Source organism: Bombus impatiens, unplaced genomic scaffold (assembly GCF_000188095.3).
Source record: "Bombus impatiens unplaced genomic scaffold, BIMP_2.2 scf_1274, whole genome shotgun sequence".
In the NCBI taxonomy this organism is placed as follows: domain Eukaryota; kingdom Metazoa; phylum Arthropoda; class Insecta; order Hymenoptera; family Apidae; genus Bombus; species Bombus impatiens.
Window position 1 is genome coordinate 372,560 of NT_177693.1, and position 19,997 is coordinate 392,556.

The 19,997-nt window shown below is 26.2% G+C and overlaps 8 protein-coding genes across 17 annotated transcripts; 4 read left to right on the forward strand and 4 right to left on the reverse strand.

Annotated features, from left to right (window-relative positions):
- Positions 1 to 142: 142 nt before the first annotated feature.
- On the forward strand, positions 143 to 2,932 carry LOC100745554 (glutathione hydrolase 7-like). 4 transcript variants are annotated; one of them, XM_033323772.1, is made up of 9 exons: positions 143 to 581; positions 860 to 1,026; positions 1,100 to 1,257; positions 1,315 to 1,394; positions 1,474 to 1,731; positions 1,819 to 2,109; positions 2,195 to 2,261; positions 2,331 to 2,564; positions 2,639 to 2,932. In XM_033323772.1, the coding sequence occupies exons 1-9, from the start codon at positions 548 to 550 to the stop codon at positions 2,847 to 2,849; spliced, it is 1,500 nt and encodes a 499-aa protein (XP_033179663.1). In that variant the 5' UTR covers positions 143 to 547; the 3' UTR covers positions 2,850 to 2,932. The 4 variants fall into 4 exon arrangements, with proteins under 4 accessions (XP_033179663.1, XP_033179662.1, XP_003493653.1 ...); XM_033323771.1 differs by having other exon boundaries at positions 144 to 581; positions 1,459 to 1,731; XM_003493605.4 differs by having other exon boundaries at positions 146 to 410; positions 1,459 to 1,731; positions 2,639 to 2,849.
- A 131-nt stretch (positions 2,933 to 3,063) lies between these two features.
- On the reverse strand, positions 3,064 to 4,342 carry LOC100745675 (GDP-fucose transporter 1). Its single transcript, XM_003493606.4, has 4 exons — positions 4,281 to 4,342; positions 3,987 to 4,191; positions 3,791 to 3,929; positions 3,064 to 3,729 (listed from the first exon to the last, which is right to left on the reverse strand). Exons 1-4 carry the CDS (start codon positions 4,340 to 4,342, stop codon positions 3,131 to 3,133), a joined length of 1,005 nt encoding a protein of 334 aa, XP_003493654.1. The 3' UTR covers positions 3,064 to 3,130.
- Positions 4,343 to 5,678: 1,336 nt separating this feature from the next.
- LOC100745797 (adiponectin receptor protein) lies at positions 5,679 to 9,643 on the forward strand. 3 transcript variants are annotated; one of them, XM_012391865.3, is made up of 7 exons: positions 5,679 to 5,889; positions 6,608 to 6,878; positions 6,989 to 7,087; positions 7,175 to 7,346; positions 7,436 to 7,833; positions 7,941 to 8,105; positions 8,185 to 9,643. In XM_012391865.3, exons 2-7 carry the CDS (start codon positions 6,633 to 6,635, stop codon positions 8,317 to 8,319), a joined length of 1,215 nt encoding a protein of 404 aa, XP_012247288.1. In that variant the 5' UTR covers positions 5,679 to 5,889; positions 6,608 to 6,632; the 3' UTR covers positions 8,320 to 9,643. The 3 variants fall into 3 exon arrangements, with proteins under 3 accessions (XP_012247288.1, XP_012247289.1, XP_012247290.1); XM_012391866.3 differs by lacking the exon at positions 5,679 to 5,889 and adding an exon at positions 6,047 to 6,119; XM_012391867.3 differs by lacking the exon at positions 5,679 to 5,889 and adding an exon at positions 6,067 to 6,456.
- Positions 9,644 to 10,400: 757 nt separating this feature from the next.
- On the forward strand, positions 10,401 to 12,639 carry LOC100745916 (uncharacterized protein C3orf18). 3 transcript variants are annotated; one of them, XM_003493608.4, is made up of 3 exons: positions 10,404 to 11,626; positions 11,946 to 12,089; positions 12,160 to 12,639. In XM_003493608.4, the coding sequence occupies exons 1-3, from the start codon at positions 11,285 to 11,287 to the stop codon at positions 12,214 to 12,216; spliced, it is 543 nt and encodes a 180-aa protein (XP_003493656.1). In that variant the 5' UTR covers positions 10,404 to 11,284; the 3' UTR covers positions 12,217 to 12,639. The 3 variants fall into 3 exon arrangements, with proteins under 3 accessions (XP_033179665.1, XP_003493656.1, XP_012247294.1); XM_012391871.3 differs by having other exon boundaries at positions 10,404 to 11,620; XM_033323774.1 differs by lacking the exon at positions 12,160 to 12,639 and having other exon boundaries at positions 10,401 to 11,744; positions 11,946 to 12,029.
- Positions 12,640 to 13,059: 420 nt separating this feature from the next.
- Positions 13,060 to 15,694, reverse strand: LOC100746037 (high mobility group protein I). 2 transcript variants are annotated; one of them, XM_003493609.3, is made up of 3 exons: positions 15,367 to 15,694; positions 14,011 to 14,252; positions 13,060 to 13,922 (listed from the first exon to the last, which is right to left on the reverse strand). In XM_003493609.3, the coding sequence occupies exons 2-3, from the start codon at positions 14,230 to 14,232 to the stop codon at positions 13,791 to 13,793; spliced, it is 354 nt and encodes a 117-aa protein (XP_003493657.1). In that variant the 5' UTR covers positions 14,233 to 14,252; positions 15,367 to 15,694; the 3' UTR covers positions 13,060 to 13,790. The 2 variants fall into 2 exon arrangements, with proteins under 2 accessions (XP_003493657.1, XP_024227022.1); XM_024371254.2 differs by lacking the exon at positions 15,367 to 15,694 and adding an exon at positions 14,578 to 14,765.
- LOC100746280 (swi5-dependent recombination DNA repair protein 1 homolog) lies at positions 15,137 to 18,863 on the forward strand. 2 transcript variants are annotated; one of them, XM_012391875.3, is made up of 4 exons: positions 15,137 to 15,215; positions 18,116 to 18,250; positions 18,320 to 18,527; positions 18,605 to 18,863. In XM_012391875.3, exons 2-4 carry the CDS (start codon positions 18,120 to 18,122, stop codon positions 18,791 to 18,793), a joined length of 528 nt encoding a protein of 175 aa, XP_012247298.1. In that variant the 5' UTR covers positions 15,137 to 15,215; positions 18,116 to 18,119; the 3' UTR covers positions 18,794 to 18,863. The 2 variants fall into 2 exon arrangements, with proteins under 2 accessions (XP_012247298.1, XP_012247296.1); XM_012391873.3 differs by lacking the exon at positions 15,137 to 15,215 and adding an exon at positions 17,925 to 17,996.
- LOC100746160 (U1 small nuclear ribonucleoprotein A) lies at positions 16,189 to 17,813 on the reverse strand. Its single transcript, XM_003493610.4, has 3 exons — positions 17,492 to 17,813; positions 17,101 to 17,342; positions 16,189 to 17,016 (listed from the first exon to the last, which is right to left on the reverse strand). Coding segments are annotated over exons 1-3 (702 nt in total). The 5' UTR covers positions 17,493 to 17,813; the 3' UTR covers positions 16,189 to 16,557.
- Positions 18,829 to 19,663, reverse strand: LOC100746399 (28S ribosomal protein S18c, mitochondrial). The gene is made up of 3 exons (XM_003493612.3): positions 19,409 to 19,663; positions 19,121 to 19,328; positions 18,829 to 19,026 (listed from the first exon to the last, which is right to left on the reverse strand). Exons 1-3 carry the CDS (start codon positions 19,538 to 19,540, stop codon positions 18,935 to 18,937), a joined length of 432 nt encoding a protein of 143 aa, XP_003493660.1. The 5' UTR covers positions 19,541 to 19,663; the 3' UTR covers positions 18,829 to 18,934.
- Positions 19,664 to 19,997: the final 334 nt, after the last annotated feature.

The window sequence follows — 19,997 nt, forward strand, 5'->3', positions numbered from 1 at the left end:
TGTCATATACATATATATATATAATATAGCAAATTGTTTCTGCGTAGAATATTCTGACAAAAAAATAAGAGTAATTATTTTTTGTATAAATTTTGTCTCTTTTCTTTATTTAGAAATAAAGCAATAGACACAATTTTTTGTTAAATAACATGTGTTAAACGCATGTAATTAAACGAACTTTTTAATGTAGAGTAATGTGTATAAGTGTTTTAAAATACTTTCGATTATATTCCATTAATCTTATAGTACAAAAAATCAGTTAAATTTACAGTTAGAGAAAAGTATACACTGTCTATAATATGATATAGATACATTGTCTGCATATTATTAAACAGTTTTACGTACATTTAATTCTTTTCAATCAGTATTCGAATTAATTCATGTATTTACGATGCGCTATAATAATTCTTGTAAGTACCATTTATTTCATTTGTTTTCTTATTGTTATTATAAACATTCGAAAAATTTTATTTATACGTAACCTTATCACGCTCATTAGCATTTATTTACAAGCATGTGATATTTTTCGAAAGAAATGTGAAACACAATGATTGTTACTTTGATTACTTCATTTTTTACATGTACTTACATAGTTTAATATTAAATAAAAATTAATGTTTACTATAAATAGTAATTATTCTTAGCAGTCACCTTTTAAACTGCATTTATCTTAACCTTCATTTGTTATTTCTCACAATAATTTCATTAAGTATAAAATTTTCTTGTATCTTTATACACACAAAAATTTCGAAACATATTACAAAAGTATCTTATTATTACTGTTTTAATTATTATTACTGTGTTACTTAACACAGTATGTTGTAAGAAATCCTATAATATATTATTTTCATTTTTAAAGGCTCTGGAGAAGAATGTCCTTTAACAAAAAGTAGAAGTTACAAATACACGTTAACTATGTATTGTGGAGATGGTTTAAAATTCATTATAAGCTGTTTCACCATTTTGACAATTTCTATTACAACAACATTAATTTTACAAATATTATATGCTGATGGGAGCCCACAGGTACTTAAATTAATATAAAAAACATATCATATAACAAGCTATAGATGTTATGTGTAATGTTATATTATTTCAGAATACTGCTGGTATACATGGTGCTGTTGCAACAGATTATACAAATTGTTCACAAATTGGAACCAAAATATTACGGAAAGGCGGTAATGCAATAGATGCAGCTGTAGCAGCTACTATTTGTATGACAGTAGTTGCTCCACATAAGACTGGTCTGGGTGGGTAAGTTATATATGTAATTTTATTAATAATTATAATAATTGATAATTATTATTTTAGAGGTGGTTATATGATGTTATATAATCATAAAGAACAGACAGAACCAATTATTATTGATTTTGCTAATAATACAATTAAAGGTATGTATTTGAATAATATTTTAAAGAGTATTTCAGATCTTACATTATTTGTATTGTATGTTAGACAATTTTTTACAAGATGGGATACGTATACCAGCAGTATTAAGGGGATTAGAATATGCACATACATTAAAAGGTAAACTACCATGGAGTGAAATTGTTAAACCTTCTGTATCTTTAGCCAAAGAAGGATTTGTTGTATCAAAGGAGCTAGCAAGTGAAGTATCAAAAAATATTGATTATGAAATTTTATATGGGCACATTAGTGCAGGAGATATACTAAAGTTACACGATCTTAGCAATTTGTTAAATGCTGTAGGACTGGAAGGAACTAATGGTACAGTAATTTTATCATTATTATAACTAAATTAAAATTTTTGTATTAATATCTTCTAATACATTCACTTACCTGTTTCTTTTTTAGTATTATACAATGGAACTTTTTCACAAAAGCTTTTACATGATAGAATTAAACTATCAAAGCTACTTCCACAGTTAGTAAATTATAAACCTGATGTATATATAGCAAAAAAGTCAAGCTTTTATAAACATGTAATATATTATCCTCCACATATGTCATTATTAAAATCAATGATTGCAGCACTGGAAGATCTTAACATATCTACTGATAATGCATCCATAGTAGGAGCAGATATGCAAGTAGCTAAAACATTAATAAATTCAGTATCAATGCCATTACAATTAAAACAACATGGTTTGTTATATTTCACTGTTTTCATTTTAAAATATATATAAATATGTTTTACAGCAATGTTGATTTCATACCGTAATAATTTTAGTTGAAGAAGAAAGATATACTGGAGTTGTTGCAATGGATTGGGAAGATACTTATGTTTGTATTATAACGTTAGTATTATATTGATTTAATATATATTATTCAATAAGTTTAGTGATATAAATGTACACTTCTTACAGTGGACTTGGTGCACCATTTGGTCTTGGATATATGTCAACTGTTGGCTTCCTGCTAGATAAAGCTGATACCAATAATACCTTATCTATGCTTGTTCCCATAATCTTTCATAATGAAAAAGCATTATGTGGATTAAGAGGAGTGTTTGGAACTGATGATACATTAATTATTGGACAATTATTGTACAGTATCATAGTGCGTCAATTAAATGTTTCTGAAGCTATTGAATACCCAAGGTAGAAAATAGGATTTATCTTTTATCTTCTATAAAAGTGGAAATGTTATTTCTTAACCACAATTTATTGTTTAGGTATTATTTTTCATCAGATGGATTTGTGATAGAAAATGATCCAAAACATTCTATAGATACATTAATACGAAATCAATTAAACTTAATAGTACCAGCACCACATTTAAAGACTGATTCAGTATTAAAAAGCGTGAATGCAATCATAAAAAGGAAAGATCTAATGTCAAGTCATTCAGATAGTCGTGGAGGTGGCCTTGCATCAAGATTTTAATAATTTATTCATCTATATTTTTTTTATTAAATATATCTATATATTTTGTATATCTATATATAATAAAGTGAGATTTTCTATGATGTTTTAAATTTTAATCCTAATTAAGATTTAATCCTAAGTAGATTAAGATAAATGGAATGAAAAATAATTTGTACTGTTTTATAAAAATAATTAATTTTATTTTCTTAACTATTTTTATACAAATCTTACACAATAAAATGTAATCTATGTTATATATACTTTGATCTGAATATGAAATGTTTAAATTATAAATTCACTCACATTTTGTCACCTTGCAATTGCTGTTTTTCTTCTTTGTATTCTCTACTTATATCAAGTTGTCTCAATCTAGCATACATTGCACTAGCACTAAGTACAACAAAGTTACTTATCCACCACATGAATGATTTCTTTTCATCAAACCAATAAGTTGCTAAAACTGTTTGTGCACAAGCCTTAGCAGTTCCACTAATATTGTGTGTTAAAGGAGATGTTACTTTTATTTGAAGTGCTGTAGCAAAACCAATAGCAAATCCACAAATACCACCAACAACCATAGCCAACCAAAAATATGAAGATCCAATCTTATCATAATTGTACACTGTAACATGTTCTCCATTTGCTAACATTAATGGAAGAAATATAATGACACTATATGCATTGTTACAATAAGAGAGTAACCAAATATCTTGATTTAATGCAGGAAGAACTTGTTTCATGTGAATGGAATATAAAGAAAGAGTTAACGATCCTAGTACACCAAAAATTGTTCCCAGAATAGATAGAGAACCAGCGATGTGTTCTTGATCCACACCAAGCCAGAATCCAATCACAATAAATGCACAACATGCAATACAATTTATGGAAGTCTTTTGACCTGTAAAATTTTCATAAGTCATTATACTTGCTTAAATTATTTTATTTTTAGAGGTTCTTACCTAGCATAAGGTATGTGAAAATAACATTAAATACAGTCGTTAGTGAACGTCCTGTGTAATAAAATGAAACGTCAACATATTTTAAACATAAGTTGTTGGTTGCAATCATTCCAGTAAATAGGAGAGACAATGGTAATACCTATAAATATATAGAGAATAACAAAGATATAATTATTATCAAAAAATTATAATTTACCTTTCTAAGGGTTTCTTTGGTATATGGATTACCAATTGGAAATTTAATATATTTTGGGAACCATTTTGATAAATTACTAAGAATTACACACATAACTAAAGATACTATACATTGGCACCATGTTATAAAAAGAGGTGCATCCAAATTTATAGTATTACTGGATAAAAGAGTTTTATTTATAAATACAGTCAATATAGAAATTATCCTGCAAAGATATTTAATCAATTGTATGTACAAAGTAACAGAAATTAAGTAACTTCATTTGTTACTAAAAAGTAATTTAGGTGAACTTACCAATAATTTGTAACCACAATTGCAATATATATAAATTTTGTCAATAATCCAGTTTCTAACATTTTTTAAATATATTTAATTATATAAGTTAAATATTACATTACAATAATTACTATACTTTAATATTAAACTATACTAAAACTATTAAAGTACTGAGTATGAAAAAAATGTTGATTCTTTATCACTTTTTTAATAGATTATTACAATGATACTGTGATTTTAGAATTTTAATATATTTTTTAATGAATATAATTTTTTATGACAAGTAATAAATAATACTATTTAAACATTTTGATGTAAGCACTTTAAATATATAAATTTTTATTAAATAATCTATAGCTATAAAATAGCATATGTTTTATCATTTTTAGTCTGTTATCAGTGCGTAACCTTTTTGAGGTTATGTTTCACATAACCCATTGCTCACTACTAATCTATGACATTAATATTAATTATGATTTTTTATCTCGATATTCACAATCATATAAACAGATCTCGATACCTGACACTCATGTACGGAAACCTAGGAAAAGCAATCCGAAAATTGAATCGCGGAAAATCAACATGGAAGACAAGAAAATCCCCTTTCTGCGCATGCGTGACATACGATTAATATTCCAAACAAAGATAGAGACATTCTAATCATCTCTATCTGTTTCGCAAGAATGCGGACTTTGTTGACTGTCCATGTTGATTTTTCACGACTAGACACGATTCAATTTTCGGATGGTTTTTCCCTAGCAAGTGTCGAGATCTGCTTATATGATCGTGGTTGCAATCATTATTTTAGAATCTAGAATAATCATATGTACATATATGTTTCAGTATATGCACTATTCTAGTATATATCCAGTATATATTTTTAGTTTAGTTAATAATTATATTTATACGTAAATGTTTATTTCCTATTTTCATAAATACACTTTCATCTTATATAAAGATGCCAACATATTTTTTAAAAACATACTTTTATAGTAAGTAGATATATATTTACATTTATTATTTTAATTATTCCTATGGATAATTATCACAGATAAAAACAAGCGATAAATTCATATGCGTCATATGTAATTCTTCTGTGTACCTATCTGACATAGCTTATTGTATTTTTTAATTAAGGATACATAAGTTTACTTAAATAAGAAATTTCATTATCTTGTTAAGTTCTTTAATTAATTTTATACTAAAAATAAATCTTCATATTAAAGTAATATATTTTAAAAATAATTAATCGAATTAAATTTCATTTAATTGAAAACAAATGTAAATATATTAATATCTATTTCGCCTTGATAAATTTCTTAACACATAATGTAGTTGTACAATTTACGCACATGTTTAATAGATAGTAAATTATAGTCGCAAAGTGGATATCGCCACTGACTACTGACAATCATACATATGTAAATGTTGACACGTGGTATCTATGTAGTATTCGGGTATTTCCGTCTATTGTCGTAACGATGAACAACCAAAATTAGTACTTGCGTAAAAATCATCTATATCTCTCATGAAACATGTTTTGAATTATTTCAATTTATTTACTATTGGAAAACTTTAAATATCTATGGCGTCGATGTAACAGTTTTGAAGAATTGTCATATAACGGGTATGTTGGCATATCAAATGAAATGTCTTCTATTCAATCTGTTAATTGAACTTTGTACTATGTACTTGTGAAATTTATTTCTTCTGTTGCGGTTTCTCGTTTATTATAAAATTATAGTTTTCAAATATGTATTGAATATAAGTGGTTTTTATTATATAATGATCATATGCACAATGATTATGACATTTCGATATAATTCCTAATTTCTATTTGGGAATATGTATACATAGTTGTCATTTAACTTTTACGTGTTAACTAAATTATTATTTATTGCCATTTCGTAATAATCATCATATGTGTACATTTATGTAATTCACTCCGATAAGAAGTCATGACCTTGGCAATTACTTATTAGCTTTTTTAAAAATCGAACTATATAGTCAGTTAATAGTGCGAAGCTGAATAAATTAATTGATTTCTATTCTCGTGAACCCATTAATTTAAGAACTTAATTATTGTATTATGTTTTATTTTTTAATCGAGTCCTATAATTAAATTGAAATAATCTCGAAATAAATATATTTATTATCGGGAAATTTATAATTTCTTGATATACGTAATTACAGGGTAAATCGCCTTTTATTTAATATTGTGTATTAATGTTTATTAATACGCAATATCATTTTTCGATTTTATATTATTCTAAACATGTAAATTTGACATTAATATTTAAATCATATTTAAATCATTTATTTTTGTGATCACTTATATGTTTTAGAAATTAGTAATTAAAATTCCACAACATGTCACAATATGAGGATGTTATTGTGGAAGACAAAAGGAGTGATGATAGTGCGATACCAGAATCAGAGATTCGGCATAGAATCCCATGGAGTGAACGCGTGTTATTAAACAGTGAAATACCAGGCTTACATGAAGTTAAAGAGCTATTGGAAGATGACGATGCAAGCTGTTTAGCAGAAGAAGAAGATGGAGTTGGTTGTCCATTACCTTCAACTCCTGAAGATGATCATCTTCTGGACTGTGAGGTATATAATCATAATCCTAATTACTAGCAGTACTTGTTAATAGGTTATCCCATATCATGCATTAGTCAAAAAAGGAATCAGGTTATAGATTTTAGTGTTTCCTTTTACAGATGACAGAAGTGTTAAAAGCTGGTGTGTTAAGTGATGAAATTGATCTTGGTGCATTAGCACATAATGCTGCAGAACAAGCAGAAGAATTTGTTCGTAAGGTATCTAGAAGTTATATGAATATATCTTTATGTTACGAATTAGCAAATAACTTTTTATTTACAATATTAACTGTCTACTTTTTAAAGGTTTGGGAAGCATCCTGGAAGCAATGTCATTTCAGAAATCTTCCAAAGTGGTTGCAGGATAATGATTTCTTACATGCTGGTCACAGACCACCTTTACCATCTTTTTATGCTTGTTTTAAAAGTATATTTCGAATTCATACAGAGACAGGAAATATTTGGACTCATTTACTTGGTAAAATTTAATATTTATCCTGGAAGATATTTAAATTTGCTTCTTGAATGACTTTTCTAGGAGATTAATATGTTTCATTCTTTCCATAGGATGTGTGGCATTTATTGGCATAGCTATCTTCTTTATAACACAACCTCCTATAGAAATACAATTGGAAGAAAAATTGGTATTTGGTACCTTCTTTGCCGGTGCTATTATATGTCTAGGAATGTCATTTGCCTTTCATACTGTACACTGCCACAGTGAATGTGTTGGAAAGTTGTTTTCAAAATTAGATTACTGTGGAATAGCTATGTTAATTATGGGTAGTTTTGTACCATGGCTTTACTATGGTTTTTACTGTGATTACCAACCTAAGCTTATTTATTTATCAGTAGTTGTAATACTTGGTGTAACGAGTATCGTCGTATCATTATGGGAACGATTTGGTGAACCAAGTTACAGGCCATTAAGGGCAGGCGTTTTTATGGGATTTGGTCTTAGTGGAGTGAGTAGTGTGTGCTATATTACATTTCTGTGACAAACAACTTGTTAGAAATGATAAATTGTATTAAATAATACACCATAATTAAGATATTACATTTTTCTCTTTAGGTAATACCAGCAGTACATTATGCTATTGCAGAGGGTTGGTTTAAGGCAATTAGTCAGGCATCTCTTGGATGGTTAATATTAATGGGATGTTTGTATATATTAGGTGCAATGTTTTATGCATTAAGAGTACCTGAACGATTTTTCCCTGGCAAGTTCGATATTTGGGTAAATATTTATTTTTGTACTTTTAAGTGTACTTGCTAGTCATCAATTTCATGAATTTCTAAATTACCATACTATTCAGTTTCAGAGTCATCAAATCTTCCACGTGTTAGTAATTGCAGCAGCTTTTGTTCATTACCATGGAATAACAGAGATGGCTATGTATAGAATGACAATAGGAGATTGTACAAATCCATCGCAGGTGATGGCTTTTTAATTATGCAATGAGCATATAATATCGTGTTGTTGGATTTCACATTATGTACCTTTATCGAGACTTAAAAAGATTCCTAAATCTTTGTATGTTGGTAGATCTGTACTACAAAAGAACTGCTGGAAACAATATCATAAAAATGAATAACACAAGATTTTCCTTCTAGTTCATCATGATTAAAAAAGAATTTTCAAGAAAATTTACAAAGATTTAAATAATGAAGTACAATACGTGATAATGAAGATTATTAATAGTGAATTTATAACATTTAATTAAATGAAATTTTTTGCAATTTCGTAATTCTGAATTTATGGAAAATATAGCTAACTTTGTATTAAGTTCAAAGTTTAAAACGTTTGTCATATTTACCAAAAATTTCAGCAGTACAAAATAACAAATAATAATTATTTACACTTGTTGTTTCTTCCTTTATGTGAAGAATTTATTTAAATAATGCAATTTCCTTGTGCAATGACTTCACTATATACAAAATGAATACAAAGTTATAAATATCATTTTATTAACTGATAACAACTGATCTCTTGTTTCGTGCAGTTCTCTTACTTATTGAAAACAAATTGAAAAATATTGTACGAAAACGAAACAGAGTACAGATATATGGCAACGAACAAAACTTAATATAATTAAGATTTAGGAACTAATTGCAAATACAGATGATTTTATAGTATAAGCACTATAAAAGTTATAATATATTTTGAACACTGTTAAAGCAATGAAAACTATTTATTGTAACGATTGTGTGTAAATTATATAAATTCAACTTTTTTTGCGTCACACATGGACATAGAAAGTAAAACATTAATTTTTTTCAGTGTTTATATCTTCAAAATTTATTATGTATCATAATTCGTGTTTTAACTTTCTATTCCCTATATTGATCACAAGAATGGTTTCCACTTTTTAATATTAGTAAAATAACTTTTATTGTCCCGTTTTCTTACTAAACTTTTCAATTCATAACTTTTTATCTATCTTTTTTATGTAAATCTACGTTTATATAAAATATACATTTCATTGCATATCTGTTGTTCTTTAGCATAAAAAGTGTTGAATACTTTTGTTATTATTGTAGGGTCTAGTACTAATATAAAGAGATATTGTTGAACTTTTTACATAAATAATTCTTACTATTGGTAAATTAATAAAGGAGGAAGTTATGAATTTCACATGTAAAAAGACAATTATCCTACTTTATGTAATTTCCCAAAAATATATTTTTCTAAATAAATATTGTAGTATCATTTGTGAACTATTTAAATTGTACTAGAAATATCTTTATCCACTGTAATAAGTGACAATCGAGATATTCAGATGAAAAGATATAAGGTTTATAAAATCAATTAATTTATATTAAACGGAAAAAGAAGCTGTTTCATTAATTATGTAACATATAAAAAAAATCTAAATCTCGTCATTAAAAATAATAAGCTACTAGTTGAATTTATGTTTCAGCATATTTGTATTTTGTATTGTAATTTAATTTTACTATTAGATTAAATAGTTACAGTGAACAGAAAAAAATTGTGGTTGATTCATTTATATATTTATGCTCTAATAAGAATTGTTAGATCTGTAATTCCTATCATTTTTCTAAATTAAAATTGGAAATAATTCTTACGATCTTCTATGTTTTTGGTGTATAAAATAATGTTTATATAAAGTATTTGTAAACATGTGAAAAAATATTAAAAATTTTATAATAAAAATAATTGTTCATCTTATATAAAACCTTATTTATTCAGAATTTGTACATATATAATAATTAATTTATTTTTAATTTAAAAATACTAAATAAAGAAATGTTTAATTATAAAATAAAAATTGCTATTGCTTATTGTAACTATGCGTTTATAAAGTAAATAAATAATCTAAGTCGTGTAAATAAATATATAAATCAATGACATATATGACATTTATAATTTTAACAAATCACTCGAAATTTATGTATTTCTACGTATAAATATTCAATTTAAGTAAAAAATTCAAATTACTCAACTATTTCATACATCACGATATTATGAAAGATATTAAAATCGATATGAAAAAATATCTCGATAAGACATCGATAGATAGTATGGTTCATTTCGTTATAGTTTGGCACATACGCTTTCATATACAAGTTATACAACATACATATAGTGTGTCTATGAAAGAAAACTGCATTGCGATTTGCGATATTGAAATGAAATGTTAAAACTAAAAGAGAAAACACAATTACAGAAACATTTGCTTTTGTGTAAAGGATGAATATCATGTTCCGAACAGAACTATGGTCTATTTGTAGAATCAATGAGTCAGGGAAAGAATATTTATTTCGACAAATCAGTCATAGGAAAGATGAAAACACATAATTGTATCTTAAACATATTTTAATATTTTTGTCACGAGTGATCAACGAATTGTTAAGAAGAAAAAAAATTTTTCGGAAAAAGTGCACAAAGATTAAATCGACAACATCTTTGATGGAACAAACTTCTTATTGCATTTTACCGATAGTATAACACGAAAATTGATCAAAATGAATAATTGTTCACTCGTTTACGAAGTTAAACCGATGAAAGTGATTTTCATTTCAAACGGTTTATATTTTATAATCGCGGATATCGTGAAATAAAAAGTGATATACTTGTCTACTATGTCTATTCAAAGCATATAGAATTATAGTGTCTCATAGAATGATATATTGATATATCGATGTTATACATATATATATATATGTATTGATACATTAATAACAAACAATATTTACCGTTATGCTTCTTGTACATTACGTTCACTATATTTGATACAACAAAGTAAAACGAGTGACAATAGAAAGTGTATGCTTTGAAAAATTTCAATTTCTATAGGATAAAATATAAATAATGTAGATATTAATGAGTTCTTTTCCAATATACTTAGAGTTATATCTCACAAAAGGTTGAATACAATTTTGTAATTAACAGCAATGAATGAGATGAACTCAACAAGTGTTACAAATTCTATAACATCCGGAATACTACCTGACAGCATTAAAAATTATACTACCACCATGGCGATTAATATATCCAGTGAAATATCTGAAGCATATATGAATTCTACAGAAGAAAATGGATTGTGGAATGTTTCTAAACCTATAACATCATTACCTAATAATACACTAATTTCATTTGAAGCTTCAAGTACCAGTACATATGTATCTACAACAACAGAAATTTTTGACGAATTTGGCCCACCTGATGGAATAGAATACATTTTTGTACCACTTGGTGTAGTGGTCTTTGTTATTGTATTATCAGCTGTGGTATGGGTAGCGATATCACTTTTGTATTTAAATCTTAATCTTTTAACTTTCATTTGCAGAAACAAAAAAAAAAGTATAAAATATTCAGCAAATTATAATACTTGGATAAATGTTTCTACATTAGGTATTATTACCTTTTTGTAGTATAGCTTAAGTTTGTTGGTCAGTTAATGTTGTAATTTATATTTAAAATTTTATTAGTTTGTAGCTTTTAAAAGTAACAACCTATTAAAAGTAACTTCTTTTACTATTAAAAACAAAGTTAGATGATTGCATAATATTTGACAAAATATAGATGTTTTAACAATGTATAATACTTTTAAAGGTGATAATTATCTCAAGGAAAAGAAAATTGGAACGTTTAAGACATAGACTTATGCCAATGTATAATTTTGATCCTGGTGAAGAAGAGGAAGATGACTGGGAAACTGAATTATTAGAAGAATGTTACAATAATCATCAAAGACGTGTATGTATAAAAATATATATATTCAAATTGATAAATATATATTGTTAGTATAGAATACTTTATCTTACAGCAAGGGTATCAATCTATGGATACAGAAGAAAATGCAGAACTCTTTGGAAATCATTGACGAAATATTTATAATAGTCTTTTAAAACCTTTGTATTATCTACAACTGTCTTACATTTAAAAAATCACACTATTTAGTAGATTTATATATTTATTTAATATTTAAATAGTTTATATGTAACTTTCAATTCAAAGGATAAAATTTAAATTCATAAATTTTATATATGAGAAGAGGTATTCTAGAATATATTTAAATATTAGAGAGTTTATCCTATCACAAAAATTACGTAAAAATACAATAGAATTTATTTTGTTTCAATAAGATAATATCCATAAAATGAATAATGCTTAATTTAAAAATTCCATGATAGAGAATTAACAAGACCAAAATGGCTAAGACTTCATTTTATCATTAATATTTATTGTATACTGTTTATAACAGTTTTTCATAAAAGTACAATTTTTGCTATGTACTTGAATTTCACTTATGTATATTTTTTTTCATATCCTTTCCTTCGAAGATATGAATTTTTTTCTATTTATATTTAATATAAGAATTTTCTAGTATTAGAGAATAAAAAAATTAGGTACTTAATGTTCAACAAAAAGTTACAAGTATACTTCCAATATTACCAAAAATTTCTTCCTAAGTAGTTATGAATAGATATTATCTGATGTTGTTAAATTTCTTTTCTCTAAGTATTTATTACATAGTATTAAAAGATTAAAAATTAAACAGTTTCAAACATAATTTTTAAGATGACCAATTGAGAATGCATGAAGATATATTGTTAACATTGTAATATAGTAACAAAATTTTAACAGTACAATAACTTTAGCTAGAATATAAAGTATATTGTTAATATTGTTAATGAAAGGTATATGTGTATAATGTAGCGATTAATAAGAGTCATTTTATAAGTTTATTTACTTTAATACAAATTTGACATTCACACATATGTTTGTTTGAAAAATGCCATTAATGTTCACTTGTTCAAATGTAATTAAAAAAAGATATTTCTTGTACATAGTACACACAAGAAGTATTTCTTACAGTATTAAATTTATATGAAGTCTTTGACTTCAAGAATTAAAATATACATACACAAGAGCAAAGGAGGTAACAAATGTATGATGTAATTGTGCACCACATATCTTAAAATTAGATAAAGTCTTCATTATCTTAATTCCAAGTTAGTTTATGAGATCTGAATATTTTAAGTTTAAAATTTCTTTCATTAAAATACTTGTATCTTTCATTTTGATACTTAAAATATAATGATTATGATAGTAATAATAATAAAAGTAATACTAATAATTATCATTATATTAATACTAATTATAATAAAAATGCATAAAGTAGATACTAGAAAGTGCTTTACATATTTTCAAGCCAGGTATCTGTGCAATTTCTTTTTTTGTAGTTATTAAAAATCATATTTTCATACAACTTCCTTGGAACTTGAGCAGTTTTTGTTCTCCCTCTTCTTTTTTTAAAAGCAAAATGTTACCACTTTACTATTTCAATTTGCAGATTATCATATAAAAAGCAAACTTAAAAGTTTTAAATTTGTTATCAGTTTTTTAAAAACTTTCAAAGAATAGTTCTCATACATTGAATTTATTTTTTTACATTCAATTATCCTCCTCCTCCTCTTCTTCTTCCTCTTGTTCATCCTCTTCTTCTCCAGTACTTTCTGGTTTTTCTTCTTTCTTTTTAGGTCTACCACGACCTCGTCCTGAAGGAGTTCCTTTAGTTGTACCTTGCTGTAATTAATTTTTTGTATAATAAGTAATTTACTTAAAGATAAGAAACATTTCTTTCTGGTCCAGCTGTTTAAAAAATGACACATACCTTCTTTTTATGAGATCCTTTTGGTCGCCCCCTCCCTTTTTTGACAGGTACAGGCGATGCATCATCTTCATTATCAGACTTTGCAGTTCGTACTGCATTATTTTTATCTGTAGAAGGTCTGCCTCTCTTTTTGGGTTCTTTAACGGTATTTTTATCTGTTTTCGCTGGCCTACCACGCTTTTTCTTTTGTTCTTCAACAACAGGCGAATTGTCGTCTGACATTTTTAATCCTTTATATATCACTGCATAACCAAAAACTTTTTCTTACAATATAAACATTTATTTTAAAATTTTAGTTATATTAGAATTTTGTAATTACTAACATTTATTTTAAATTTAAGATTAAAAAAAATTTGTTCAATGAAAGTAAATCTACAATAAAAAAGATATTCATATTTTAGATTAATTAAATATATACATTTCTTTAAAAAACCGCGTAGAAATTTGTTAAAACGTTTAATAATACTATAACATTTTGTAATAGTATAAAAAATGTAAACATTCTCATAGACAAATATGAAAAGTTTTGCCAAGCTATCGATTTTCAAACTTTCTCATAAAACTTACTTAATTCGAATTTTTAATAACAATTTAATATCTATATCAACATATACATATACTCCTCTATGAATTGATAAAACGAAAATTATCAATACTGATTGGGTTTTAGTGTACTAAAGTTCAACAAATTACGCGCCTAATGTACATTCATATCGAACATTACTAGCGGTTTGCTAACCGGTTAATTGCGACCGAATAAAATAATTATGCAAAATTAATTATCCAACCTAAAATCTTAGTAAGTGTAAATATATAAATAAAATATTATTGATTTATTACAAAACAATAAAATTATAATAAATATTATTATCAATTTGTAGAAGAAAATAATCATTTACAACAATAAAGAAGTACTTTCTGAAACGTCCGCGCCCGCCATTTTCAAAAATATTATGTGTCCTATATATTGTATCCTTTTCCATATATTCTTTTGTGGAAATATGTAATTATACAGAAAGGTAACAATTTTTCCCGTTTATTTGTAAGCAAATAATGATTATTGTACGAAGAGTCGTTATTAAATGCACATATGATAGCATCACTTGGCTTTTAGGGACGCCATGATCGACAAATCATGGCAACACCAGAGTCGTGGTAGCGTCCACCACACCGATTTCTTTATAAGAAAATGAATAAATATCTCTGTAAGTAGTAATCGATTTTCCGCGAAATATTGACGAAAATATCGTTGATGAAATCATTTACAAGATTTGTAATCTTCCATAAGAACGAATGCGTATACAGTCTGAATGGATGTAATATTTACCGGAGAAAAAGTCATTGACAAGCACTCACCTGAAATATCTCGTGTATATGAAGACAAAGGCAATCGTTCAGTCGGCGCGCGCGTCGTACTGTAAGAAAACCGAGTTATGGTCTTTTCCTATGTATAATCTATATGAAAGTGTTTAATTATCTTATGTATGAAGTATGAATGCAAGCTGCTCAAATATTTTCACTTCTTAGCGTCCTTTTAATACCAACGCGCGCGCGTCGCTACACAAAGCTAAAAGCTCCGTAAACGGGCCGTAACGCATCAACTCACAATACACTGCGCGAATAGCGAGACGCGACTGACCTGATCGAGATGATGGACTGTACTCCGATTCGTTCGCTGTCCTAAGAAGCGTACCCCCACTCTTTATACATCACGCCAACTGATTCCCGCCAAAATGTTATGACATTACTTAAAATTATATATTTCCTAGGACTTTAATTATTTTTATTCTTTATTATTCTACATATATATTACTACTATATTGTAAAAATTGTATTACTCTGATAAACAACGAGCAATGAAATAAGAATGATACAGTATTTAAGAAAGTTATAAGATTGGTTATTTGATGGGAATATAATTATATGTTATTAACGGAAACATTATATTAATTCTATAATTTTAGTTTATATTAAATTAATTTAGCGAGTAAAGTAATTTCTTCAAAAAATATTTAATTTTTGTATTTTCACATAATTTAAATTTCAACTATACTAACTAGTAATTAAGATATTCTACTATCTTTACTTTATATAAGAAGAAAGTTAATTGAAATATACTGATATTCAATACATAAAATGAAAATTAAGAATAATAGGAATTATATATATGTAAACTGCTATAATTGAAATTAATTTATATTAAAAGGTTTTACAACTTTTCTTCCAAATCATTATAACATTAAGTGAAAAATAGTTCTCTATATAACCAAAATATTGCTGAAAAATTGTAATATATCTTTTCAATTGCTATTTACAGTGTAAAATTTGATTCATATGTATACATTACATAAAATTTTGTACACAGATGATTCTTGAATCTACATAGCATGTTGTTAACTCACGTTTATAAATCCTTGCCCGAAAAATCTTTAATTACACTTGCATGTATTTTCATAAATGTCTAAATAAGATGTATTACAACACACACACAGTTTTCCATTCATTAATAATATGTTTGTTCGTACAAACACAATAATGTTGCATACTTTATTTTTTTGCAAATGAAATTTTCATTGCATGAGAAGGTGTGATTTTAAATCCCTGAAGAGCATCTTTTGCAGCCCCAGACTGAACTTCATTCTCAAATTCAACAAATGCAATGTCATGCCTATTTGGTACTAGACGTACTTCTTTAAAACCAGGGAATTGATTGAAAAGCATAGATAACATCATTTCACTAGTTTCATCCGGTAGATTTGTAAGAAACAATATTTGATTTGGTGGTTGTTCTGGTACAGCTGTATTAACTAAACCTGGGTGTTGAGGCACGCCAGCATGATAACCAATTTGCTGTGAATGTTTAGCTTGCTCTTTGGCACGTTTCTTAGCACGTTTAGCTTCTTCATCAGCTGCAGGTACAACTCGTTTTGGCTTTTTAGGTCTTTCTGCATATGTGCCTTTCATTTTTGCAATTATATCACTGTCAGTCTTTGCATATTGTATCCTCTAAAATGAAATTAATTAGTAACTATTAACAACTTTAATACTTCACTAATAAAGAAATTATTTTCACATATAATTAACATTCACCATTGGTTTGTCATAAAATGGAAATCCTTGCATTGACCTTAAGGCATTTGTAGCACTAGCAATTTCTTTAAAAATAACAAATGCTTGCCCACGCATTTTTAATGTCTTTAATGCTACAATATCTAATATCTGACCAAACTGAGAAAAAATTGCATATAATGATTTCTTTAATTCATCCTTCTTTATTTTCTCATTTAAATTATTAATATAAATTGTATTATTCGGCCTAATATCCATTGCCACTGTAAATGGAAAAGTATTTTTATAATGAAATCAGAATTAACAATATTTATTGACAATAAAAACATGATGAGAAAGACAGAGATAATTGTAATCATATAAATTCAACACAATGTACAATAAGTACAACCATAATTTTAATCTAACTTACTCAAATAATATTTAAGAACAAATATAATATAATAAGTGTATTTAATAACTATACTTTTTATCTACTAAATACTTGTACTTAGTCGGCGTCACTAGTTCATAGAGGTTAGAGTACATATAATGAAGTACAACAATGAGCTATATAAATGTAGAGTGGAAACTTAATATTAAGAGTATTTTATATTAAATTTATGTTAAGTTACGATTCAAAATTTCTAATTATTTATTGTAAAGATATCTCATATATTTAGACATTTATAATAATGATATATATAGATACTGTTACTTAAAAATATCATTTTTGTATTTCCATTCAAGAAAATATATTGTGTATAAATAAACTATAGTACATTTAGGATACTTCACCACTGGTAAAAGCATATTTTCTATAGAGAAATAAATAAATAATATGAAATATACCGGTATGAAATTGAAATTGTTTGATAAATATTATTATATTTAATTGTTTATAACTATAATGGACAATATATTTATGTAACATTGATGTGAGTGTTTGAATACAGAATACTTCATTGAATTATTTGGATATATCGTAATCACATTAAATATAGATATAATAAAATCTGTTGCAAATACATATCAAATAATTGTGTACTATTTTCAGAAATATGAGTGCTAAGCCATTAAGAAATAGTAAAGGTGTAAATAAACCCTTCCGGTCTCCATTTAATACCCCTCAAAATAATGATAAAAAAGATAACATAAATGCACCAGAAACAAGTACATATGGAACACCATTGTAAGTATAAAAAAAGATGATAACAAATTAATGTTCAGTCATAATTTTTATTATTTTGTTATAAAACAGAAAAGTATCTGTAGCGAAAAGACTGCTTTTTCAACAATCTCCTTCTCCTAAAAAATTATATTTAGACACAAAAAATTGTAACAAGGAGATTGACATTGAAATAAAAGAAAAATTATATCAAACTGATTTAGAATCATTGAGAAAGAGTATACAGGAAAAGGAAGAAACTATTAAAATTTTGAAAACTGAGTTGTCATATAAAAAAAAGGTATTTGTAAGAAGATATATTAGTTATAAATTGTGTTATAAATAACTATGATATAAATGAATTATTTATGATTAAAGAACAAAGCAGAAAATTTAGAAGATGCTATAAAAAAGTGGACAGAATGTTGTCAAAGTGCTCTTATAGACCATCAAAAAATTTTGCAAGGAGAAAGTGGTCAAATAGTAAAAATGTCTGAAATTTTGTCTTCATTTAACATTAATCCTGATATAGTTCATTTCTCTATTAATGATGATACATTCTATTAATTAAATATTAAAAAAGAAATATCCTATAATAATTCGTATTGTAACTATTTTATTGTTATATTTTTATAATACATATGTACATATCTTAAATAAAAATGAATCAGTAGAAATGTAAATACCTACAATTTTTGTACTTTACATTTAATATTTATGAGGCTTAAATGGAAAGTTAGGATCGAATAACATTGGATCATTAACAAATTTGGGGTCCTTAGTCATGAAACCCATTAAACCTAAAACAAAAAAATAATTAAACACGATAAGATACCATAAATTACTATAAAATATATTTAAAATAACATTAAAACAGGAAAAATATATTATTACCACATTGTTGTGCTTTTTTTATCTCCTGTTCCACTTTTTTCTGTTTATGGTGACATAAACCAGTTATATGTTTTTCATAAATTCTACCTGTATGGCGACTTTGAAATTGAGATAATAAACGTACATTTTTATAATCTGGATTAATATTTAGTTTACATAAAATACACAATCGTCGTTCTTTTTCGTATGGATTTTTAATGTCAATTGGCTGTCAGAGTAAAATAAGGTAAAATATTTATTACTTTGTTATATTTTCATCAAACATATAAGTATATAAGAACAGGTTACCTTATCTGAGTCTGCCGAATTATCTAATTCATTGAGAGCACACGCTTCGTTAGTTTTGCTACGAAATAAAAGTGTTGGAATTCTCTTTATTTCATGTCTCAAAGCTTGCACACTAATAAATGTAAGAATCATATTTGATTATAATGAATGTTGTTCACAGTATTATAAATAAAATACAACAGTCATTAAGAATATATTTCAAATAGAATCGACGTTTCGAGGAATCCTTCAACACTAAACACTGTCTTCGGGTCTTGGAAATTTACATTTTGCAATTGTAATATTTATTATATATAATTAAATTTATGTTATATAGTAATTTTGTATATTTGTTTAATATGCTTCTTAGAAAACACGATTATCTTAATTTTTATGAATTTCCGTTTTTATTCTTTTTTATAACCTTTATTGCTCGTATAGTACTATTATAAGTATATGCGTTTGCTTCAAAAATTTTTTGATAAATATTTTTATATTCTTAAAAATCTTTCAACAATTTCTTTTTCTACTACTTAAATCTAATTTTTTCAATGATATGGTAGCTCCATAGATACATAATTACATAAATTAATTTATCTTATTTTTTCAG